The sequence below is a fragment of the Giraffa tippelskirchi genome, chromosome X (assembly GCF_054371585.1).
Source record: "Giraffa tippelskirchi isolate mGirTip1 chromosome X, T2T-mGirTip1v1.2.pri, whole genome shotgun sequence".
Taxonomy (NCBI): Eukaryota; Metazoa; Chordata; class Mammalia; order Artiodactyla; family Giraffidae; genus Giraffa; species Giraffa tippelskirchi.
In genome coordinates, this window is record NC_137289.1 from 148713780 (window position 1) to 148738745 (window position 24966).

Sequence of the window (24966 nt, forward strand, 5' to 3'; positions counted from 1 at the left end):
CTCACTGCAGACTGTTCTCACCCTTGTCTCCTGAGGAGGAAACCCTGTACTCACGGCCCACATGCAGAACACATTCAGAGACTCGTGCGGAGTCTCTCTCATCACGTAGGAAACGAGAGGATGGACACTGAGCATCGCCCGTTCTCATCGGGTTTCTTGACCATGGGCGCCACGGCTGGGTCAGGCTCCAGACCTCTGCAGACGCAGCCCACTCTCACTTTTCTCATGACTTTTTTTTCTATCTGGTTCTCGTATCTCAATTTACGTTTCCTTTGATGCTCTATTACGTTCCCCCCTGACTTCATTCTTTTCCCCGACTCCATTCTTGAAGATTTCTTGGATACGGACCGTTTTTAAAGCCTTCACTGGACGTGTGAAGCGGTATTGCTTACGTTTTGTTTTGGTTCTTTGGCCACGAGGCATGTGGGATCTTACCCAACCAGGGATGGAACCGACACCCCCTGCATTGGAGGCTAGAGTCCCAACCACTGGACCGTCCGGGAAGTCCTGAGCTGATTTTTTACTGAGGAAACAGTAGGCAGAAATTGGGGAGACCTCCTTCCTCTGCCTGGTGGGTCCTTGTCTGCATCGCCTGTCTGAATCCTGCCTGTTGTCTCCGGCTTCGGGAACATCGGGCCACGAGCCCGCTTGCTTGTAGACTGTTTTTTTGTTTGCTGAACTGCATTCACCTTACAGATCCCAGCGTCAGACAGTATCACGTGGAGTGGTTTCCGGAAGTCTGTGCCCACAACGAATCCGCCAGGCTGGAGGCGTCCTCGGCTGTGACCCAGGTGCGCAGGAGGAGGAGGCTTGAAAGGCGGGGTGCTTGGTGGCTCTTAGACACACCCGACCTGCCTACAGCTGGACGGGGAGGGTTGCAGGCTGACCGTGCCGTGGGTGACTCGTTCACCAACCCGTTACCTTCGGGACAGGTGGGAAGGAGACACAGGGTCACGTGGTCACTCACCCCTCATCCCTGCTTGTTGTCAGCATTGGTGGAGGGGGGAACGCTGAGATTCCACATACAGCTCACCAGGACCTCCCAGGGCCAATGCCGTCAGCCTGGGAGTGGTTTCATCTTAATCACACTGCAGCTCGGAATTCTCTTCTCCATTCTGATGTGGGCCCCCCATGACCTGAAGGCCTCATTCTCCCAGGGCAAATGGGAAAATCTCCCAGGGTTTCTCTGCCACCCTGTCCCTCAGCCTCACCTTTAGCTACATCCCAACCTTGCACCAGCTCATGCAGAGGGTGGAAGACCCGCCCATCCTGGGCCCCGGCACGTGATGTTCTGACCTTAAGGGTCCCAGACTCGCTCCCAGCTGCAGCTCTCATATGGGGGCAGGAGGCCGTGACAACTGCTCACCTAGAATTATTGCACACACCCTAACACCAAGGGTAAGAGACATCACACTAGCTTGTTAAAACCATCACTGTCAGCTTCCCCCTCCTATAAAGCTACATTCCCAGCCCCTCAGCCCTCCACTGTTGGGTCTGGTCTCGTAATTCTGTTTAATCATCACATTCTGGCTGGAAGCAACCGAGAGAGCCCTCCAGAAAGGGGAGGAAAGACAGGGCTCAAGAATGTCTTCTTTGCCTTCAGGGAAGACTCAGGTCTAAACTGAGCCTGCGTCTGGGAGGAAGCCTGAGTTAGCTTTTTTGTTCTTTTAATAACAAATCAGATTGATATTCACAGCTTTTCACTCTCCCTGTAGCCAGCTCCCCATGGCGGGTCATGACGGTCAGAACAGGGCTGCCATGGACTGAACGCTTCCACCCAGCGGTTCTAGAGCCTGCGTGACCCCCCCTCCCTGCCCAGAAGTGGGTCATGGTTGCAATTAATCTCAGCGGGGACCCTGTGTGCTTTGTGTAAAGGCCATATCACACACACACACACACACACACCCGCCACATTACGAGAAGACAACCTCCTGGGATATCACTGCATCTCCTGCTAAGTCAGTTCCCTTGTGAGATTTTTACAGCTGGCATGTTCTCTCTGTCTCTGTCTTGCTCTAGGAAAACTACATGATTCTTCCAGACCTGTCGTTCTCCTGCAAATACAAGGTGATCCTGCAAGCCGCGTGGCCCCTGGGCCGGTGGAAGGCAGAGAGTGCATCCTTCACGACCCCGCCGTGCTCCGCGCTCAAGGGGAAGACCCACAAGCACTTCAGCTGCCCTGGCGCGGAGGAGGGTACGTGTCGCCTAGACTCCCCAGGGGCGCGGCAGTGGGCACAGCTCCAAAGCGCGATTCACAAAGCCCTGAAACCCACAAGGATCACCCCTTTCTAGACTGCCCTAGGACAGCCCTGTCTGAAGGGAACGTGTGTATACGAACACTCGCGTTGTCTCCGAAGTCCAGCCGCACTTAGTGACACAGGCTTTGCTAAAGGATCAGCCCTTAAGAGTGAAAGTGAAAATTGCTCAGTCGTGTCCGACTCTTTGCGACCCCATGGACTGTACAGTCCGTGGAATTCTCCAGGCCGGGATACTGGAATGGGTAGCCTTTCCCTTCCCCAGAGGGATCTTCCCAACCTAGGGATGGAACCCAGGTCTCCTGCTTTGCAGATTGCTTACCAGCTGAGCCACCAGGGAAGCCCAAGAATACTAGAGTGGGTAGCCTATCCCTTCTCCAAAGGATCTTCCCAACCCAGGAATTGAGTCAGGGTCTCCTGCATTGCAGGCAGATTCTTTATCAGCTGAGCCACCAGGGAAGCCCAAGAATACTGGAGTGGGTAGCCTTTCCCTTCTCCAGGGGGATCTTCCTAACCCAGGGATGGAACCCAGGTCTCCCGCATTGCAGTCGGATTCTCTACCAGCTGAGCCACCAGGGAAGGCCCAATCTTGGAAGCCCAAGCCCTTAGAATGGGGGCTAGCATCTCTCTGCGTGTGCTCCAGGGCGCCTCCTGTAACTCCCTTGACTCGTGTTCACCCCGGCCCCAGGGGCGTTACCCCTTACCTCCTTTCCATCCCCCATCTCCACCTTCCGCAGCCACGGCCCACATAGAGGGACACTTATCCTCAGACGCCCCGCCCAGGAGCTTGTCCTGGTCACTGCCGACGGCTCTCCTGGCGACCCCAGCCTTCCCCACCACCCCCTCCCCCAGCACCTTCTCCTGCCCTCTCAGTGGCCGGGTCCTCTGAGATCACAGCACTCTTTTCGGCATCGTCCACCCCCATCTGCAAGCTGGACTCACAAATGACCCCGAGCCATCAGCAGCCACTGGGCTGAGCTGCAGAGATGAGGGTCCAGCTCAGATGCCATCTGCCCAGGCGGCCGTGGGACACCACCCCCTCCCCCTCAGCGAGGGAGGTCAGGTCACTGACCCTGGAGCCCAGAGAACCGCAGTCTGAACACTGCCCCTTCCCCGGGGGGTGCACAGCTCCCTGGGGCTGCCCTCTCTCCACCCCCCCTAATCCCCCACCCCGCGATTCCCCTTCCTGTGCCCACAGGTCACGGTCACATGCGCCCCAAAGTGCAGGCCAAGCCCGAGAACCTGTCCGCTTCCTTCATGGTGCACGACGCCAACATCACAGGGCACTTCTCCTGGAGGGTGAGCCAGGCGGGCTTGCCGCAGCCACCCACCGGCTTCCAGGTGACCTGGGCCGAGGTCACCACCGAGAGCCGGCCCAACAGCCTCCCGAACAGCATCATCTCGCAGTCCCAGATTCTGCCCGCGGTGAGCACCCGCCTGCCTGCCCTCCCCATCTCGGGGTGGGCCCCCCCATGCGGTTGGAGCATCCCTGGGGGAGGCACTTGGGCACCCCAAACCCCCACTGCAGGGGCGACTGGCTAAGTCTCACGTGTAGGCTTTCTTCTCCTGCGTGAACTCTTCTGCAAGAATCAGAACCCACCACCAGGGTTCCTGTACATTAACTATCATCACCATAAACTTAGGAGAAACCATCATCTAGCTAAATGTGATGACCACGGCCAGCTCTTAAGGAGACATCTCCTGTCCACATGGAATGCAAGGGTTTCACCATTTTCTGGTCTTTTGAATCCCTGTCCTTCTGGGCCAAACGGACGTGCCCCGTTTGAAGTGTTAAATTTGGGGGAAAAAGAGCTAAAAGAACCTTGTTCTTTCTCTTCATTTTCCCCTTCCAATCTGGCCAGAGCACATAATGAGCTGGAGAGCCTTCCAGGCCAACTTAATTCCTTGGCTTGGGGAAAAAAAAAAAAGCATGTGTGGGCTTTTACCAACTTTCAAAACACACTTAGAATATCCAACTTCTGCTCCAAAAAGAGAAAAAAAAACACCTTAAATCCCGGAAGGAAAAAAAAATTCCATGGAATTGGAGAGTAATTATTCTGTGTATGTGCGTTAGGTTCTATTGAGTTCTGACACCAAAAAAAAAAAAACAGCGTTGGCATAAAAAGAAACATTTTTGGCTGCGGGCACTGACAGATACTGTCTTTTAAGGAGCGCAAGTTGGCGCGTTTCCCCGAGACGTGGATTATCAAGAATTCACATCACAAGATGTGCAGATGAAAACTCTTAAAGCCTGGGAAAGTCTTAGGTTCGGGAATGGAAAATACAGTCCCCGGTGCGGGGAGGGGGGATGCGGGGGGTTGGGGGTGAGCCCCAAGAACTGGCCTGGCTCATCTGAGTTCTTGGCTGCCAAGAGCCTGGGTCTCCTCGCTGCCCAGACGGCCCGGGGTGGGGTCTCCAGCGAACGTGGACAGACCGCGGGACCCCCGAACACTGCGGAGTCGAAGCAAGCGAACCGCAACCGCGCGTAACAGGGTGACGTCCCGAGGGAGGCGTGGTCTCTGGAGGAGAGTCCACACGTGGGTCGTGGTCAGAGGCGGCGCCTGACGGCCCTGTGTTCCCCAACCCCTTCCCTCCCCATCACCAGGATCACCCCGAGCTCTCGGTCCCGGGTCTGCGGCCCTCCACCCTCTACCGCCTGGAGGTACAGGTGTTGACGGCGGGCAGGGAGGGGCCCGCCACTATCAGGACCTTCCGGACCCCCGACGTGCACGGTGAGTCCTGGAGGGGGAGGGGGGGGTTCCGCGGGGGGGGGTCCCCGCCCGGCTTGCAGACACACACAAAGTCTTGGTGAAAAAACGAAAATCCATAGATCCAACATTGCAGGCTCCTACCCACAGGGAGTTCTCTGAACCTGAAGCCCTCCCTCCCCTTTGTACGTGCTTCCTTCCAGCCGACCTGACAGGCTCCCTTTTTCCCTCGCCTGCACCCTCCTCCACCCCTTCCGTTACTTTTTTGCCCTACAGAATGCATGCTTTTTTCTTATCTTCTAACCATAAATGCAGAAGAGGTAGGGCTTCCAATGCAGGTAGACGTTAGAGACATAAACCTTGATCCCTAGGTCGGGAAGATCCCCTGGAGGAGGGCATGGCAACCCACTCCAGTATTCTTGCCCGGAGAATCCCAGGGACAGAGGAGCCTGGACAGGTTATAGTCCACCGGGTTGCACAGAATCAGACATGACTGAAGTGGCTCAGCATGCACCCACACAAGGGGAAAAACAATCTATCATATCATTCTGAAATTTTTTAAAAAATTAAGATGCTCAAATAGAACTATATAGGAAATGCTACTTTGCTATGGAGCTTATTACATATATTTCTACTATATATAATCTATTGGCTTCCCTGGTGGCTCAGCTGGTAAAGAATCCACCTGCAATGCAGGAGACCCCGGTTCGATTCCTGGGTCAGGAAGACTCCCTGGAGAATAGATAGCCTACCCACTCCAGTATCCTTGGGTTTCCCTGGTGGCTCAGCTGGTAAAGAGCCATCCACAATGAGGGAGACCTGGATTCAATCCCTGGGTCCGAAAGGTCTGCTGGAGAAGGGAAAGGCTACCCAATCCAGTATTCCGGCCTGGAGAATTCCAAGGACTGTATAGTCCATGGGGTTGCAAGCAGTCAGACACGACTGAGCGACTTTCACTTTAACTATCTACATTACATACATTTTCTTCATAATATGACCCAAATCAACCTGCTGAATCAAGTAGATTAAAAATAATCATCACCTATTGTTTCAAAACAAACAGCCTCCTGGGCAGCACTAAGGAGACACGTTGGGAAGTGGTTACGGTTATTTACCATAAAGGAGTCCTGATTCAAGTGTGTTTGCTGATATTAAAAAAAAACAGGAAAGCAAATCTAGCGATCTCTTCAAGGGATGGAACTGTTAGCTTTGGCAGTGATTCAATACGTACTGGGTCTGTTAACCCTAAAGTCTGGTCCATCCCCAACCCCACCTTCCCTTCCACCCTCCAAAGCCACACATCTGTTCTCTATGTCTGTGAGTCTGTTCTTGTTTCATAGATGTCACTCATGTGGAATCTAAAATACGGCACAAAGGAACTTGACTACGAGACAGAAACAGACTCACAGACAGAGAGAACAGACTTGTGGGAGTTTGGGATCAGCAGATAGAAACTAGGATACATAGGATGGATAAACAATGGGGTCCTACCGTGGAGCAAAGGAACTGCATCCTATATTCTGTGATAAACCACGATGGAAAAAATATACATTGTGTGTGAGCAAGGGAACTGTATCCTATATTCTGTGATAAGAAAGCAAGTGAAGTTGCTCAGTCGTGTCCAACTCTTTGCGACCCCCATGGACTGTAGCCCACCAGGCTCCTCCGTCCATGGAATTTTCTAGGCAAGAGTCCTGGAGTGGGGTTGCCATTTCCTTCTCCAGGGGATCTTCCCGACCCAGGGATCGAACCCGGGTCTCTCGCATTGTAGGCAGACGCTTTACCGTCTGAGCCACCAGGGAACCACGATGGAAAAGAATATATATGGTGTGTGCGCACATATAAAAACAGTATATATAAAACTGTACTATATATATAGTGTATATATAAAATTGAATCACTTTGGTCTACAGCAGAAATTAAACGCAACATTGTAAGTCAACTAGACTCTAATAAAATTTAAAAACGTATGTGTTGGGGAACAAAAAGTACGCACAGTGGAAGAAGTGCAGGAGGAAGCCAAGAGTCATTTAGTGCAAGAGGGTGTGGTTCGCTGGGACATGGTCCACGGTGCTTGAGGCCCAGGTCGGGGGGTGTGAGAGGGAGGATGGTGAGATTAACGTAGAGACGACTGCATCTGAGTCACCCGTGGGATAGTGAGACGGAGACTTCCTGAAGGCCTCCGGGACTGCAGGGCCCGGCGCTGAAAGCTTTGAAGGTCATTGGCACGTGGGTAATAACTGCAAGTGGGGGTGTGCACTGGAGGTCAGGAATGTGAGTTAGGCTGAGACAAGACCAGGGCAAGTACTGCGGCAACGAGGAGCACCAAAGCTCAAGGTGTTGGGCAAGGAGAAGAATCTACATGGAGGATATTCTATGTCTTCCCAAATTATTGTGGCTAAATATCAGTTTTTTTTTAACAGTCATTTCAACAGCTATATCTTAGGAGCAACGCTTTCATTTCTATTCCTGTTTTTAAACAGGTCATTTAAGATATCAGATTCTTACTTTTTGCTTCAATTCTTCCATCAGTTTAAGGTCCTCTTCATGTAGATGGTGTGCTAGAAATAGCAGGCGTCCACCACCTCCACTGTTACACACTTAAGTCTCTGCTCTGTTAGTAAAAACATACGGAAGCTAATTTTAGTTATTAGCAAAACTAAATGGTGACAATTATGTATTTACAAAGATTAGTTATTAGCAAAACTAAGTGGTAACAATTGTGTATTTACAAAGATTAGTTATTAGCAAAACTAAATGGTAACAATTGTGTATTTAAAACAAAGAGAGCCTCCTGTTGGGTTTCAGATTATGTACATTGTTTCTCAGCTTAAACTTTAAAAAGCCACATCAAAGGTTTATGTGTTGATAAGAATTAATGATCCTTATTTTATTTTTTTAAATGATGGATCAAATTTGCCCCAGTAGCTTTTTGCACTTAGGAGTTTAAAGACAAATAAAAACCACCCCAGTGGGAGTGCCCTGTGTGACGCCTTGTCCCATTTGGGACCACAGGCACCCACCACTTACAATGTCCCTCCACCGAAAGTGTGTGCATCATGAAAGGATGTGTTAATTTCTAAACTTTTCTGAGGAAATACAAAGGGTTCTGGCCGGCTTACATTCTTATAAAGAAAGGGGCTTGTCTTTGTTCTCTTGCGATCTTACGGTTTTACGGAGGGAACCAGAGAGTCAGGGAAGGCAGAGAGAAAAGAGAGGCAGGGTGGATGTGTGTCTGCAAGTTCAGAGTCAGGGCCGGGAGGACCTGGGTGGCACGGACCGCGTGGCAGGGCGGGGGGCTGACGCTTTCAGCACAGACACACACCTGTTCCTCCAGTCTGTCCAGCCGGGGACAGCGGCAGTACTGACACGTCTGTTCTGTCTCTAGGCCCCCATCTGAAACACCGCCATCCCCATCACTACAAGCCTCCTGCAGAAAGGTACTGAGCTGCTCTGAGAGCCCGTCTGAACCCTGAGCGAGTGTGGAAGCTGGCACAACCCCCCAAGGACTGGCCGTGCCCGCTGGGAGGCACCAGGCCCTTCCCAGAGGACCGCCCGCCCCTGCCTAATAACTGCGGGGCACTCAATGCTCTGTCCGCCCTGGAAAATGCGCCCTGAAAACCAGGGACCATCAGCGAGCCTTGTGAAGGCGGTGTCGGGGGTGGGGGGACAGGTTCCTGTGACAACGGACGACACGAAGACCAGCCCTGTTCCACTTCTAATTCTTGCCTGCCTCTGTGTTGGAGCTCCTCCCGATGCAGGTCTGAGATGTCCCTGAATTTGCATCAACAGATTCTCCAAAGAGATAATTTACATGATTTACATACCATAATAGGCCTACACGTAGTAAGCATACAGTTACTCACCGAACGCTTGGAAATTAAATTATTGATTTGTTTTGCCAGATCCATGGAAGAGTATCTAGACTTTTACACCCTGATATTTATTCAGAGATTTCTGAAGATGAATTTTTTTTTTTTAATCACATATGGTTTTTTTTCAACTGAAAAAACCTGTAAACCTGAAATATTGCCAATTAGTTTAAACCTAAAATGCTCCAGCTTCAAGCACTCAAGCTTCATTTTATACAAGGAGATAGATGAGTTTGGCCTCGAAATGACAATTTCTGTTAAGACATTCCCAGCCAGGAGGAGTCAGCACTGCTACCCAGAGTCTGCCCTGAGGAAATTAAAACTGTTTTCTGGGGCTGCTCTTTAATATTTCACCCTACAAGAAGTTTTCCTGACACTTTATTTATATTTTCCTTTTTTCCTTAATGGGGAAAACAGTTGTTGGTGTGTTTTGCCGCGTTCTTATGTCTTAACACGCTACAAAACCTCTTGCTTGAAATGAAAGAATCCCAACTATCGAATATTTTCAAATCTTTACCGAGATTTTTCCCTTTTCTTAATCAGAGCAAGCTCTCTGTTTGGTAGAGTATTCTCTATAATGTAGAAGAAGCAGAGGGGGACTTTGGAAGGTAGAAAAGGACAGCTGTCTGCCTTGGACTAACCAACCTTTGCTTTCCAGGTGGCTCAGTGGTAAAGAATCTACCTGCCAACGCAGGAGATGCGGGTTCGGGTTCCATCCCCGGGTTGCAAAGATCCCCTGGAGGAGGAAATGGCAACCCACTCCAGTATTCTTGCCTGGAGAAAATCCCATGGACAGAGGAGCCTGGCGGGCTACAGTCTGTGGAGTCGCAAAAGAGTCAGACACAACTTAGTAACTAAACAGGAAACCTTTCTTTACGCCTTCAAATCTATTACATCTTATTTGAAAAATTTATTAAAAAATTATGAAAAATTTAATTGAAAAATTATGAGGCTCCATCCTAACGCCTCATAGCATGAACTCAAGTGAAGACACGGTGTTTGTTAGTATATAGTGTTGAGGGGAATGTTGGGGCACCCTTAAACCAGAGATGTTTTAATATATTTTTTGCTTGAGGGAACACCCATGTGTATACACATGTATGTATGTGTCTGTATACTTCTGGGTAGGTATACAATATATATGGAGAAGGAAATGGCAACCCACTCCAGTATTCTTGCCTGGAGAATCCCTTGGACAGAGGAGCCTGGTGGGCTACAGTCCATGAGGTCGCAAAGGGTCGGACACAACTGAGCGACTTCACTTTCACTTTTCACTTTAATGCATTGGAGAAGGAAATGGCAACCCACTCCAGTGTTCTTGCCTGGAGAATCCCAGGGACAGAGGAGCCTGGTGGGCTGCCGTCTATGAGGCTGCACGGAGTCAGACACAACTGTAGTGACTTAGCAGCAGCAGCATACAATATATACATACATGTAAATACACACACACACAGACGCACATATATACACATGGGTAGCTTGAGTACGAGTCACTGCAGAAATGGTTTTCCCAACTCACCAGTGGCGGGTGCAACTCTAAATATCATTCGAGTAATCTGTTTTCCCCATCGGTATCAATGCTATGAGAAAACAACCATTTCTCCAAATTAAACATTTTCAGGGGAGGGCGTCCTCATTATCTACACAGGGAAAACGAGGATGTTTTCAGTGAAAGCTCTTGTGCGCCTGGGAGCCTGCTCTTGTCTTCTCTCCCAAAAAAGCCTGTGGTGAGCGCCCTGGTTGCCGGGGGTCAAGTTAGCGACGAGGGGCGTGAACGTGAGCGTCTCGACTCGCCCCCGGAGGCCCAGGCTCTTAAGTGCGGACACCAGGCAGAGAGACGACCCCTGTTATTACACGCATGCCTCTCTCCCCGGAGAATCCCGGGGCCGGTAGGCATGGATCTCCGACGGAACAGATGGAAAAAACTACTTCCTGCGTCTTGGACGAGCTTGGAAGCTTGAGCAGGCGGGTGGTGCTTTGCAGCCCTGCACGAGGGGCTACATGGGGATCTCAAGGGTGCAGCAAGCTCGGGGGGCTTCGGGCTGTTTCTCTGCAGCTCCTGACATGGTCTGGGGTGGACTCTGGCAAAGAGTGTTCATGCAGAGTCAGCGGGTTCCCCTTCTGCACGGAGACGCGAGGGACAGCCTTCAGCAAGGACGCATGCGCAAACACAGAGCTCGTCTCTGAAACCACGAGTTTTCCGTAGACGCCGTCCCCAGCATCTGGATTTTCAAACCCTCAGAATTTCAAAAGGGAAGGCTTCAAATTATTATTGGCTGTGTGTTTATTGTCTACCTTCATTGGTCCTAAATATATCCATAAGTATTTGTGCCAGCCAACGTTTGTACTGTTGTATAGTTTAAAACGAAGGAGTATATACATAGATGCGAAATATTATTAAATTATTAAATACAATTAATTTTGTAAAATTTAATGACGTTTCTTTTGCCTGGGTCATAGACGTTGAGCAAATATATTTTTAGTTCGGATCAAGGTTCTGAAGCTTCTATCTTCCTTAAGATATATACCTGAAGCAGGTCTTATGAGCATTTCATTCTGCTTTAATATTTGATAAATTATGTTAGTATTATTGGAAGAGATTATTAATTAGGCAATAAAAGAAAGCTGAGTTTCCTTTATAAAGTTCAATAATATTCAAGTGAGCAAAAATATAATTACAATTTTTTGAATTTTTAACAATTTGCCCTAATAAAGGTCTAAAAATTTATGTTGTTTAATTTTGAAACCATTTTAGTAGCTTATTCTGTTTTATTGAAATTAGATGCATTTCTCTCATATGAGAAAAAGTATATTCAGTGACAGTATTTATTCTTTATAAAAGTCAAGCTCATGAAACATATGAAGTCATCAGATACAGGAGTCAAACCTGATATACATCGAGGCTATGTGCGTCTTTTTACTGAGAATATTCACTCCTCAGTGATGGGTCATTTATCTGGGCTATCTTCTTGTTCTAAGTGGGCTCTGGGAGCAATCTTTATAAAGGAATGTGTGCCCTTAACAACAGCCAGTGTTTTTTAATATACATAAATGGGAAGGAAATGCAAAAATAAGGGGATAAATATACACTTACAGCTGAGCAGAAACTAATACAACGTTATAAAGCAGATACAGTCCCAATAAAATTTTCTTCAAGAGCCAGTAATGTTTATGACAGGTCCATTTTCCAAAATCCAAGGTTTACAAACAGATCTCTGTCCTAGGAAGACCTGGAAGAATCCAGAACCCATCTAGGGAGCAGGGATCCTCCAGCTCAGCACTGCTGAGACTTGGGGCTGCACAGTTCTCTGTCGGCGAGCGGGACCTGCCCTCGGCACTGTGGGGTGTGGAGAGGCAACCCCCGTCTCCACCCACCAGAAATGAGGAGCTCCCCACCCCGAGTGTGATGACCACACACTCTGCAGTCACGGCCCACACCCTCTCGGGGTACAGAGTCAGCCCCAGTGAGAATCATCACATCGTAATGTCCCCCCTCAAGGAGGAGCTGCGTCAACTAGAGTAGGCACTCCTGGGAAGTGATTACATGGGACCTCAAAGCCCTTCGCGGTATCTTTTATGTCCACTGAAGAATCTGATTAAAAGGCTGAATTTGTGTATCAGGCGAGTACAAATATTCATTTGTCCTACAGACCAGTCAGCGTCATTCACGATGATGGGAGTCTTACTTAATGCCCTTTCTTACACCACACGTTGTGGGATTTGTCAGGTTCAATCCTGTGGCTGCGAAAATCTCAATCTAAACTTGTGCAAACTTGTACATCGTCACCAGAACACAGAGGCTAAATACCCACTGCATGTACGTTCATTTACAATAAATGCACAAAGCTGGCGACTCGTGTCTATGGTTGTGCATGGCCAAACTCAGCTTCTCACCTCTCCTGGACACTTGGCAAGTTCCACCATTCACAGGGTGACTCACAAGAGGTCTGTCTCCAGAGCAATTAGGATTTTTCCTTGACGTAACCATAGTGTGCAGATAACAGAATGGCTACCCTCTCATCCAAACAGCCTGTAGAAACCATGTCCCTTAGACAGGTCATTTAAAGTCAATATTTATTTATGTGTGTAATAAAAAATGACTTTGTTTGTGTGTCATGTTATTTAGAGAGAAATAATCTTGTAAAGAAATGTTGTAAAAAAAAAACACAAAAGCATTGTAAATAGTCTGATCTGTCACGCATTAGTCTTATGTTAGAGTTTGTACATACTGATTCCGTAATAAAGGACCTTTAAACCTGCCCGGTGGACTAGACTCGTTACTCTCCTGAAAAGATACACACATATTTTCTTTTCATTTAGAAAGAAAAATGAGCAGTTTCCTATGAAGCTGGGGAGATTCAAAAAGCTTCATTCTGTCAGTATGAATGGAACTCAAGGTCTGGCGAAAGATTGAAGGTGGGAGGAGAAGGGGACGACAGAGGACGGGATGGTTGGATGGCATCACTGACTCAGTGGACGTGACTTTGGGTCAAGTCCGGGAGACGGTGACGGACAGGGAGGCCTGGCGTGCTGCAGTCCACGGTGTCATAGAGAGTCGGACACAAGTGAGCGACCGAACAACAGCAACAAACAGAAATGCAACAAGGCAGCTCGTCGTCCTGAACAGAGCATTCTGGACCTTTGACAGAGATCACTGCTTCACGGTTTTCACTATTTACAAGCATGACTCTCCATGGTTTGGGTGGCATTTTCCATCTATTGGTCCACAGGCTTAAACAACTGTCCCCCACCACCCTGGCCCCAGGAGCTGTCCATAAAATGCTACTAGATACCTGTTATGCTCATAAGCTCTCAGCCGCACCCCTGCATTCTCAACAGCACAATCACTGCAGGTGGGGGGGTCCCCTCCCCAGCAGAGGGTCTTGCAGACCCCAACATGGGGTGGGTGCTGTGTTCATGGCATCTCCACCCATGACGTAGAAGGATGCTACTCCATAAACCACCGGAAGAAGGTGGTCCGTCCGAAAGCCGAGATGAGTTCTGTCTGCATCAAATCACCTACTTATTTCTCTACGCGTTCACCCGGTAGGAACATCCTAAAAGTTTCTGCTACTGCCTGGTCCTGCTGTATGAGCGGGATGTTGACTAGGATGGCAGGTCCCAGGTGTTCAAGGGCTCTTCCTTCTAGGACTAGCGATGAGGAAGAAAGAACTGAAGAGTGTGAGAAACCCGAGGAGGAAAAGATAGCAGAGCGTTGGGTAAGGGAGAGGCTGTGGGGTCCTGACTTTCGTGTTCTTAGGCAGGATCACTGTGGGCTGAGACCCCCACAGTGAAGAAGCTGGCAGCTACCCAAGGGATGGAGGTGAGGCACCCACAGGGGGACTCGGGACCTCTGAGGTGTGAGCCTAAGCTTTCTGACTGACCTCCAGAGCCAGTTACCTTTCCTTCTGTTGTTTTCTAATCTCTCCTTGAAAAAATGATGGGATTTTCCTGACAAAAATCAAACGTTTGTGTTGTGTTTCTTTATAATCAGAAGCGACTGCATCTAGAGAGACCGTGCTGGTCAGTGGCCCAGTAAATTCTCAAACAATGGTGATGGACTCTTTTTTAAAAAAAATATATGAGCTACACTTAAGAATCTGGACACACAAGGTCCGCTGTGCAGCAAAGTCCATGGAAGCAGAAAACACCTGGGTTAGCTGCCAGGGACTGGAGGGGGACCAGGTGGGAAGTGCTTCATGGGGACAGCGTTCACGTCTGGAGGTGATGACAAGGTTTTGCAAGAGCATAGAGCTTGTGCATTTTGAAGAAGAACTAAATGCCACTGAATTACACTCTTTAAAAGGGTCCAGTGTATGCAACGCAAGCCTTAACTTCACTAGGAAAATAAGCAACACCACAGAATTTCCAAATACACAGGTTACGTATCATAACCCAGTTTGAGTACAAATGCAACTTATTTGCAAGATGAATTATCCATCTGAGTTTCAAATGAAAAGCAAGCAGAAGTGCCACTGAAGAAATAATGCCCCTGGCCATGATCTTAACCAGGAGGATGTGCTGGGTCTCATCCCACTCCTGGTACCCCGATTCTGGTCCCGGGTGGTGTCCCTCCTGATGATGGACCTGCCACTGAGCCCCCGCACCAGCTGCCTGACTAACTCTTAACATTGCAGCTTCACCCCTGAGGAACCCCACTTCAACCCTGTAAGGTCCTCCGGTCCATGACGTCACCAATCCCTGGACCCGTCATCCACGCTGGGCCTGAGCTCCATCTGCTACCAGCTGCACTGCCCCTCCATGTGGTCTCCCTTCCATGCTTCCAGCCACTCCAAGATCAGAGGGACTGTGCACAGCTCAGAGGTGACTGTGGGCATGGAGCTCAGGCCCAAGACATTCAGCTGATGTCTCTCAGAAACTCCACAGGCCACAAGGCGGGGGTGGGGGCGGGCGGCAAGATCTATTCACAGTCTTGAGAAAGAGAAAACGTCTGCAATCTAGGATACTCTACCCAGCCAGATTATCATTCAGAATAGGAGAGAGAGAAAAGAATTTCTCAGTGGAGTGAAAAAAAAAAAAAAAAAAAACCTCCAAGAAGACAGCAATACTCAACCTATCCTAAAGGAAAAAAAGAAAAACAGAAAGTTCTTCTCTACATAGAAAAAGGAAGGAAGAATCCATAGGAAAGAGAAAAACCAACAGCAGGGAAAGCAATCACATGAGAAAGGCCTGACAGTCACCTAAATAAGCCACTGCATAGACTATAGATGGAAAAAAGACAGTCTCTTCAGCCAGTGGTTCCGGGAAAGCCAGACAGATGCATGTAAATCAAAGAAATTGGAACACTTGCTCACATCATGGGCTGTGTGCTAAGTCACTTCAGTCGTGCCCCACTCTTTGTGACCCCAAGGACTGCAGCCCGCCAGGCTCCTCTGTCCATGGGATTCTCCAGACAAGAACACTGGAGTGGGTTGCCATGTCCTCCTCCAGGGGATCTGCCCAACCCAGGGATCGAACCTGAGCCTCCTGCATTGCAAGTGGATTCTTTACCATTAGCACCACCTGGGAAACCATCCTCACATCACACACAAAGATAAACTCAAAATGTTCGATACCCTTAAACTCCTAGAAAAGACCATAGGCAAAACATTCTCATAAGTCACAGCAGTATGTTCTTAGGTCAGTCTTCCAAGGTAAAAGAAATAAAAGCAAAAATACACAAATGGGACTTAATTAAACCGAATTTTGCACAGCTAAGGAAACCACAAACAAAATGAAAAGACAACCTACACAGCGGGGGAAAATATTTGTAAACAGTGAGACTGACAAGGGACTAATCTCCACAATACACAAATAGCTCACACAATTCTACAGCAAAACCGCAAAAAACCCAATCAAAAAAATGGGCAGAAGACCCAAGCAAATAGATGTTTCTCTAAAATGTCTGTTGGCCATACAGATGGCCATACAATAGGCACGTAAAAAAGATGCTAAACATCACTATTTATTAGAGAATTGCAAATAAAACCCACAATGAGGTTCCGCCTCACAGTGGTCAGAATGACCATCATTAAAAAGTCTACAAATAACAAAGACTGGAGACGGTGTGGAGAAAAGGGAACCCTCCTACACTGTTGGTGGGAATGTAAGCTGGTCTAGCCATTATGGAGAACAGTATGGAAGCTCCTTAAAAAATTAAAAATAGAGCTACCACAGGATCCAGCAATCACACTGCTGGGCATGTATCTGGAAAGGAATGAAACCTCTAATTCAAAATGATACATGGACCTCAATGTTCACAGCAGCACTGTTTACAACAGTCAAGACATGGAAACAGCCCAAGTGCCCATCAGCAGACAACTGATTTAAGAAGATGTGTTACATGTCGATATATATGTGTTTGGTTCAGTTCAGGTCAGTCGCTCAGTCGTGTCCGACTCTTTGTGACCCCATGGACCGCAGCACACCAGGCCTCTCTGTCCATCACCAACTCCCGGAGCTTGCTCAAACTCATGTCCATCAAGTCCGTGATGCCATCCAACCATCTCTTCCTCTGTTGTCCCCTTCTCCTCCCTCCTTCAATCTTTCCCAGCGTCAGGGTATTTTCTAATGAATCAGTTCTGCATATATATGGGTACACACACAGATACTCTGGAATATTACTCAGCCATAAAAAGAATCAAATATTGCCATTTACGTCAGTGTGGATGAACCCAGAGATAATCATAGTAAGTGAAGTAAGTCAAAGACAAATGTTATATGACATCGCTTCTGTGTGAAATCTAAACAGTGATACGAATGAATCTATATACAACAGACCCACAGACATAGAAAACAAACTCATGATTATCAAAGGGGAAAGAGAAGGGAACAAATTAGGGGTATGAGATTAACAGATACCTTTTCCCTTTGGTAACTACAGTATATAAAATAGATAAGCAGCAAGGAGTTAATGTATAGCACATTTGGTCAAACTCCAGGAGATAGTGAAGGACAGGGAGGGCTGACATGTTGCGGTCCATGAGGTCACAAAGAGTCGGATGTGGCTGACCGAACAACAACAGGGAATGATAATTTCTTGGCATCACCTGCAGTGCTAATTAACCTGAAACAATATATATACATATATCACGAAATTACTTTGATGTACACCTGAAACTAACACAATGTTGCAAATCGACTGCAGTTCAACAGTAAGAAGAAATAGTCAAGACAGCTCACTACCCAAGAACCTCATCCGGGTATTCCCCCAGTGGTAATGCTCAAACTACAGGACACAGTCATAACCAGAAACCCGCCATCGACACCATCCAGAGAACTTGGTCAGATGATTCAGATGTCCCTGGATTTACATGCATGTGTGTGTCTGTCTTTAGTTCTATGTGATTTTACTGTATGTATATACATGCCATTGTTTTCTTTTTACCTTTTCATACTGTGCATGGGGTTGCTCCTTGGAAGAAAAACTATGACAAACCTAGACAGCGTTATTAAAAAGCAGAGATATCACTTTGCTGACAAAGGTCCGTATAGTCAAAACTGTGGTTTTTCTAGTAGCTGGGTATGGGTGTGAGAGTTGGACCATAAAGAAGGCTGAGTGACGAAGAATTGATGCTTTTGAACCATGGTGTTGGAGAAGACTCTTGAGAGTCCCTTGGACTGCAAGAAGATCCAACCAGTCCATCCTAAAGGAGATCAGTCCTGAATATTCATTGGAAGGACTGATGCTGAAGCTGAAACTCTAATCCTTTGGCCACCTGATGTGAAGAACTGACTCACTGGAAAAGACCCTGATGCTGGGAAAGACTGAGGGCAGGAGGAGAAGGGGACGGCAGAAGACGAGATGGTTGGATGGCATCACCGACTCAATGGACATGAGTTTAAGCAAGGTCTGGCAGATAGTGAAGGACAGGGAAGGCTGGCGTGCTGCACTTCACGGGGTCTCAAAGAGTTGGACACAACTTAGCGACTGAACAGCACTGTTTTCTAAGCAAAAGAACATCTAAACCACAATTAGTTAAATTCACTTTAAGGAAGTATGGTGTATTTTTGCAATTTCCCTCAAGCTGGATGTCATTTGTTTCACAACAATGTTAACTTCAACGTTATCAAAACGATCAGCTCATGATGCCTTTGACAGTGTCTTGAATTTCAGGCTATGACTTGTTCTCCTAAAGCTGCATGCCTACCACCAGTTCTGCCTATAAAGATCTGTCTTGTCCGATGAAACTAAACCTATGTGTAAATAAAGTGCACAGATATGAAAACTCATTTCATGGATTGAGAGGAATGTAGGTGCATATTTATGGTTGAGATGTGGGTTTTAGGGAGGGTAAAAAGAAAAAAAAAGGGAAAAAAAGGAAACATTCATTCCTGTTTAGAAAGTCAGACCTTGTCCAAAGTAGTAAACACCCTGTTGTTTCAGATTAATTTAACACTGAGAGATGAGTTTTGAACAATTGCCTCCAGTTGATATTAACCTCAGTTCAGTCTAGATGCTTTCAAAACTTGCTGCTGGTTAGATCCTGGGGGAGACCCAGCCAGAGTCCTCCAGCACCTTCAGGTCTAGAGTGAAGCCTGGACATCAGAACTGTGTTCAAGGCTCCACGGGGGCCTTGCCTGGGGGTCCAGTGGTTAAGACTCCACACTTTCACTGCAGTGGTTAAGATCCCTGGTTGGGGAACTAAGATCCCTGTTGTTCCACACAGCAAGGCCAAATGTAAATAGATGCAGAAGTTAATTAAGGGTCCCCAGATAATTCTAAGATGGACTCACGGTGAGAACCAGTCCTGCAGACCCTGGTAACTGTTACAAACATCCTGCTCGTGGAGCTGAAGAAGTTAGAAGTCACAGGAAACACACTACTCTGCTTTCTTCCCCCACTTTTATGCCAGAGTAAATTATGCACAAAGACACAGCTGCCCACCCCAGGGTGGGTGCAGCTGTAGAGCTGCGTAGATGGATGTGGGCATTCCTAATCGCAGACGTCTCCCGTTCTGTGTTTGGGGCGTCATTGAGAATTTACTGTGGGAAATGCTAACACAGGGGAGTCAGATACAGTTTGGGATATTCCAGGGAGTATGGGCTTCCCAAGTGGCTCAGTGGTAAAGAACCCACCTGCAGTGCAGGAGACCTGGGTTCCATCCCTGGGTCGGGAAGATTCCCTGGAGGAGGGAATGGCAACCCGCTCCTGTCTTCTTGCCTGGAGAATCCCATGGACAGAGGAGCCTGGTGGGCTACGTACAGCTCATGGGGTCACAGAGAGTTGGATACAACTTAGCAGCTAAAGAACAACAGGATGTGAGTTAGTAGAAACTGCATGTTTGTCCTAGCTGCTGTGAAAGGGCTTTCAGACAGGCAGCTTGGAGTGATTTAAACGCGATCTCAGGAGTCAATTAGGATGGAGCAGGGGGCCTACCTATAGCATTAGCTTGTGTGCCACCCTGACTCGATGCTGACTGACCTTTTCAATCCCGTTATCGCCCGCCCCATCTCAAACAACAGCCCATCACAGGCAATTAGGTTCATTACGAATAATGGAAACCATGCTTCATTCCTGTGTTGATTAGACCCGCCTGGAATTGCCCTGGCATGATCCAAAGACCTCCCCCCTCCTTTGTATTTCAGCGTGCGTGCTAAGTCACTTCAGTCGTGTCTGACTCTTTTGCGACCCCAGGGACTGCAGCCCACCAGGCTCCTTCTCTGTCCATGGGGATTGTCCAGGCAAGAATACCAGAGTGGGTTACTACGTCCTCCTCCGGGAGATCGTCCCGACACCAGGGATCGAACCCTCGTTTCATTATGTCTCCTGAATTGGCATACAGGTTCTTGACCACTAGTGCCACCTGGGAAGCCCTTGCATTTTAGCAACACAGCTAATGGAATCAACCCCAGAGCTGAGACAGCACTAACTGGGACTGTGTTTGGCTAAGGGTGCTGTTTGCTTTCACTCATTCATTTCTGCCACCATCTCTGGGTGGGAGGAGGGAAAAGCAGGGAGCATCTTACAGCTCAGAAGTACAAGTGAGAAATCAAGTCAGTGGCTCAGATCAGGTAGCGGGGGAATTCCGGAGTCTGAAAATGAAGCCATGCCTCCAATATCAAGGCAGCCTCCTCGCCAGGAAATACAGATGCTCAGAGTTAGCTGCTGCAAGACGCCCCGGGACCCACTGACCAGTGACACGTAGCATAATGTGCCCTCTTTATCATCAGATTCACCTCCACCGCCTCCCTCCCCAATGTCAGGGCGTGACTCTGCTTCTTGGTATGTCAGGAGGTGATCACACACTGGCCCCTCAACCCCGCCACAGCCCCATCTACCAGCCTGTACCTCAGCCTCTCCCAGGGATTCCCAGAACTGTTCTAGACCCAAGCCCTGGCCCGGTTCTGTTCCCACGGCAGGAAGGGCATATTTAGGCCCCGCAGAGCCGCCAGGGACCTTCATCCCTGTCTGTGCACCGGTGCTGGACTGTCCTCTGGAGCAAAACATGGGTGTTCACCCAGTTGCTGACAAGCCAGCACCTGTAAAAAGCAAAAGCAAACCCTGTGGGCTGGGGGGGTGGACGGGGGTAGTGGGAGTCACACAGGGTGCCAGGTCTCCATCCTGCCCATGGACTGGGCACCGTGAGCTGGGCAACTGCAGCCCCTCTGTGAAATGAGGTCAGCTGAAATCTGCACGAATTTCACAGCAGATGGCACAAAATCCCAACTAGCCCTCAGGACATCTTGCATTCCTGGGACAGGGCACACCCCATCTTGCTGACACTAAGTGAGGACTCAATATAAAGCTGACTGTTATGAATCAGTACACCTTTTATATGTGTGTGTGTAGACAATACTGCATTAGTCTCTGGTGTGGAGTTACTCAGTTGCCTCTATGTTCTTTTTCAAATACTTTTCCCTTACAGGTTATTAAAAATTACTGAGAATAGCTGCCCATGTGCTATGTGGTAGGTCCTTGTTGTTTATTTTATATAAATGGCAACCCACTCCAGTATTCTTGCCTGGAGAATACCCACAGACAGAGGAGCCTGGCAGGCTACAGACCGCTCAGTCATGTCTGACTCTCTGCAACCCCCTGGACAGGAGCCCACCAGGCTCCTCTGTCCATAGGATTCTCCAGGCGAGAATACTAGAGTGGGCAGGCAGTCTCTTCTCCAGAGGATCTTCCTGGCCCACGGATCGAACCCAGGTCTCCTCCAATTGCAGGCAGATTCTGTACTGCCTGAGCCACCAGGGAAACATGTATATGTTAATCCCCACCTCCTATTTAATCTCTCTCCCCATCCCCAACCTTCTCCCTCTGGTAACCATAAGTTTGTTTTCTATGTCTGTGAGTCTCACTCTATTTTGTAAATAAGTATCATTTGTATTGATTCTGCAATCCCACTCCTGGGTGTGTGTCTGGAGAAAACCATAACTTGAAAAGATGCGAGCACCCCAGAGTACCCTGCAGCAGTATTTACAACAGTCAGAACATGGAAGAAACCTTTGTCCATTGACAGATGAAGAAGATATGACACATACACCCATACACAGGGGATGCTACTCAGCCATAAGAAAGAATGCCATAATGCCATTCACAGCAACACGGATGGACTCAGAGACTATGATACTAAGTGAGGTAAGTCAAAGACGAATACCATGTGATGGTGCTTGCGCATGGAATCTAAAAATGAAAAACAATCAGTACATCTTAGTTACCCTCTTAACTATTTAAGTAGAAAGAAAATCTATTAATAAAAGGAAGTACTTTCTACACTCGAGTTAATTATCTTATGAACTTCACCCTGTGTTAGACAATACCACTGAAGTTCAGTTAAATTGGGACTGCTGGTGGAATTACCCCAGGGGGAGTTTTTTTTAAAAAACTCTTTAGTGCTTTTCAGTTCAACTCATACATCAGTTCTGGCCTTAAGTGGGGGAAGGAGACTTCTTGGGGTACAGAGAAACGGAATGCCTGAGGGTGGTATCTACATCTCCACGGACTATACCAACTCTGGCATAAGGACACGAACGCAGTCCAGGGCTGCCCATGTTCTGCTTATCCAATCCTCTAGCCCTTTCTCCAAGGAAATTTAGCATTTTAGGAAACATTTGTAAGGACTTCCCTGGTGGTCCGGTGGTCAAGAATCTGCCCGCCAATGCAGGGGACATGGATCTGACCCCTGGTCCGGGAAGACCCCACATGCTGCAGAGCAACTAAGCCCGCATGTCAAAACTACTGAGCCCACGAGCTGCAAGTACTGAAGGGCATGCACCGAGAGCCCGTTCTCCGCAACAAGAGAAGCCACCGCAATGAGAAGCCCGTGCATCGCGACCAAGATGAGAGCAGCCCCCGCCCAGTGCAACTGGAGAAAGCCCATGCACAGCAACCAAGACACAGCACAGCCATTCATTAGAAAAAGAAAGCTAGATACATTTGCGTAACGAATGAAGGAATGAAATGAATGAATCAGTGACTCCCAAATGGATAAAAAGTGTCACCCGAATTCTTCCAGAATCTGAACGGGGCACTCCAGCTTCCAAGATGCTGGCCACCCACGTTTTCCCTAGAGAATAAAAACTGTCTGGTGCTCATGGACAAATTTATGTGTCTCCCTGATCTCACAGTCAAACACACCTGATCGTAGCAAAAAGCACTGTTACGTTCAGAAAGCTTTGTTTCCTCACTCATCTTTATCTCTTTTTTTTTTTAAACTCATATACTGAACTACTATGGAGTCCTTGTTAAAGATAAATATATCTTAGTGATAATTTAAGGAGACCAAATAGAGAGTGAGTTTAAAAGCTGCTTTAAAACTTAACAATCCAAAAACTAAGATCATGGCATCTGGTCCCATCACTTCATGGCAAATAGATGGAGAAAAAATGGAAACGGTGACAAACCTTATTTTCTTGGGCTCCAAAATCACTGCAGACGGTGACTGCAGCCATGAAATTAAAAGATGCCTGCTCCTTGAAAGAAAAGCTATGACCAACCTAGACAGCATATTATAAAGCAGAGACATTACTTTGTCTACAAAGGCCCATCTACTTAAAGGTATGGTTTTTCCAGTGGTCATGTATGGATGTGAAAGCTGGACTATAAAGAAAGCTGAGCGCTGAAGAATGATGCTTTTGAACTGTGGTGTTGGAGAAGACTCTTGAGAGTCCCTTGGACAGCAAGGAGGTCCAACCAGTCCATCCTAAAGGAGATAAGTCCTAGATGTTCATTGGAAGTTCTGATGTTGAAGCTGAAACTCCAATACTTTGGCCACTTGATGCAAAGAGCCAACTCATTGGAAAAGACCCTGCTGCGGGGAAAGATTGAAGGCAGGAGGAGAAGGGGACGACAGAGGATGAGATGGTTGGATGGTGTCACCGACTCCATGGACATGAGTTTGAGCAAGCTCCAGGAGATACAGGGAGGCCTGGCGTGCTGCAGTCCATGGGGTCGCAAACAGGCAAGATTGAGTGACTGAAGAACAAAAAACAGGGATTGAAGGATGAGAGGGGGACTTCCGTGGCAGTCCAGCGGTTGAGACTTTACCTTCCAACGCAGGGGGCATGGCTTTGATCCCTGGTTGGGGGACTACGATCCCATATACCCTGGAGTGCAGCCAAAATGTAAGAAATACACTAAAAAAGAAAAAAAAAAAGAATGAAGGATGGGAACCAACACTGACCTCGCCAGTGTGGAACTGGTCCCACGTGTACTAAAGTAACAAGTGCAGGACTAATTCTCACTGAACCCAGGAACGCCGCAGGAAGCCACAAACACAAGTCACACTACCTTGGACAGGGCATGAAACGTGTTTGTGAGGTCCAGCCAAAGATCAAGAGAGACACGCCACGGGGAAAACTGAAGGCAGCTGACTCAGAACAACAGAGGCTGACTTCTTTTTCCCCATTGTTCATAATGGAGCAGAGAAAGACCACGTTGTAAAACACAATTACATTTGGCAGGGGAAGGTTTTGACCAATGCTAGATAAAAATGGAGGGAGGGAAAAATGTTGGTTCTTGGGGAAAATATGCCCTTCTCCATCAGGGGCATGTTTATTCAAGCGTTATCTGTTTATCCCAGTAAGTTTTTGCATCCACTGTTGAGCCAAAAGAAGAGACAATGTTGATACCTGTTTTGAATGAAGGACTCAATGTTTTCCATTTAGCACTGGAAACCCAAGGACAGTTTCGAAATGTCTTTAGATATGGTTGTTACTTGTCTTAAGTGGGAATAAATTCTAGTTACTTTTCCCCTGAAGTGCTTTAAGGCTTAACTATAGATATTTTTGAAGCAATGACAGAGATGGTTGCAAACTATCCAACAAAATGCAAGCCTTGGACTTAACTGCCAAGTCAATTTATAGCCCAAAACAAACCTCCCAAACGATAATGCTCTTCGCCCAGCTTTTATGAAAGGAGAACGCGGATGACTGACTTTAGGCTCCTGCAAAGTGCAGCTGAATTTCACAGCAGCATCCCTGACAATGCAAGATGACACAACCCACATCCATCTCACCTCTCAGCTCTTAACTTCTGCACGGGGACAACATCTACAGCACTTTGCAGGTAGTTGGTGGCATCAGACAAGACAGAGACAGCTGGGGCGTGCAAACATCCCAGCCTGCTGGGAGACGAACCCACGAGGCCGCCATCTGAGGTGCACTGGAAGCCCTTGCCTTGGAAAG

At 47.9% G+C, this 24966-nt stretch overlaps 1 protein-coding gene and 1 long non-coding RNA gene across 6 annotated transcripts in view; one reads left to right on the forward strand and one right to left on the reverse strand.

Moving 5' to 3' along the window:
• Positions 1 to 13094, forward strand: part of LOC145536926 (anosmin-1-like) — a 196064-nt gene extending 182970 nt beyond the window's left edge. The window contains exons 10-14 of the mRNA XM_081567231.1: positions 697 to 791; positions 2020 to 2194; positions 3454 to 3680; positions 4861 to 4987; positions 8352 to 13094. Coding sequence (XP_081423357.1) covers positions 697 to 791; positions 2020 to 2194; positions 3454 to 3680; positions 4861 to 4987; positions 8352 to 8410 — 683 coding nt within the window. The 3' untranslated portion in view covers positions 8411 to 13094. The remainder of the gene's footprint in view (positions 1 to 696; positions 792 to 2019; positions 2195 to 3453; positions 3681 to 4860; positions 4988 to 8351) is intronic.
• LOC145536928 (uncharacterized) overlaps positions 1 to 24966 on the reverse strand; it is a 453923-nt gene that overhangs the window by 24416 nt on the left and 404541 nt on the right. For 3 of the 5 annotated variants that reach the window (XR_014076087.1, XR_014076086.1, XR_014076089.1), the window contains one exon: positions 7472 to 7577. The exons of the other annotated variants lie outside the window; for them this stretch is intronic. This is a non-coding gene — a long non-coding RNA (uncharacterized LOC145536928). The remainder of the gene's footprint in view (positions 1 to 7471; positions 7578 to 24966) is intronic. 5 annotated transcript variants of the gene reach the window in all.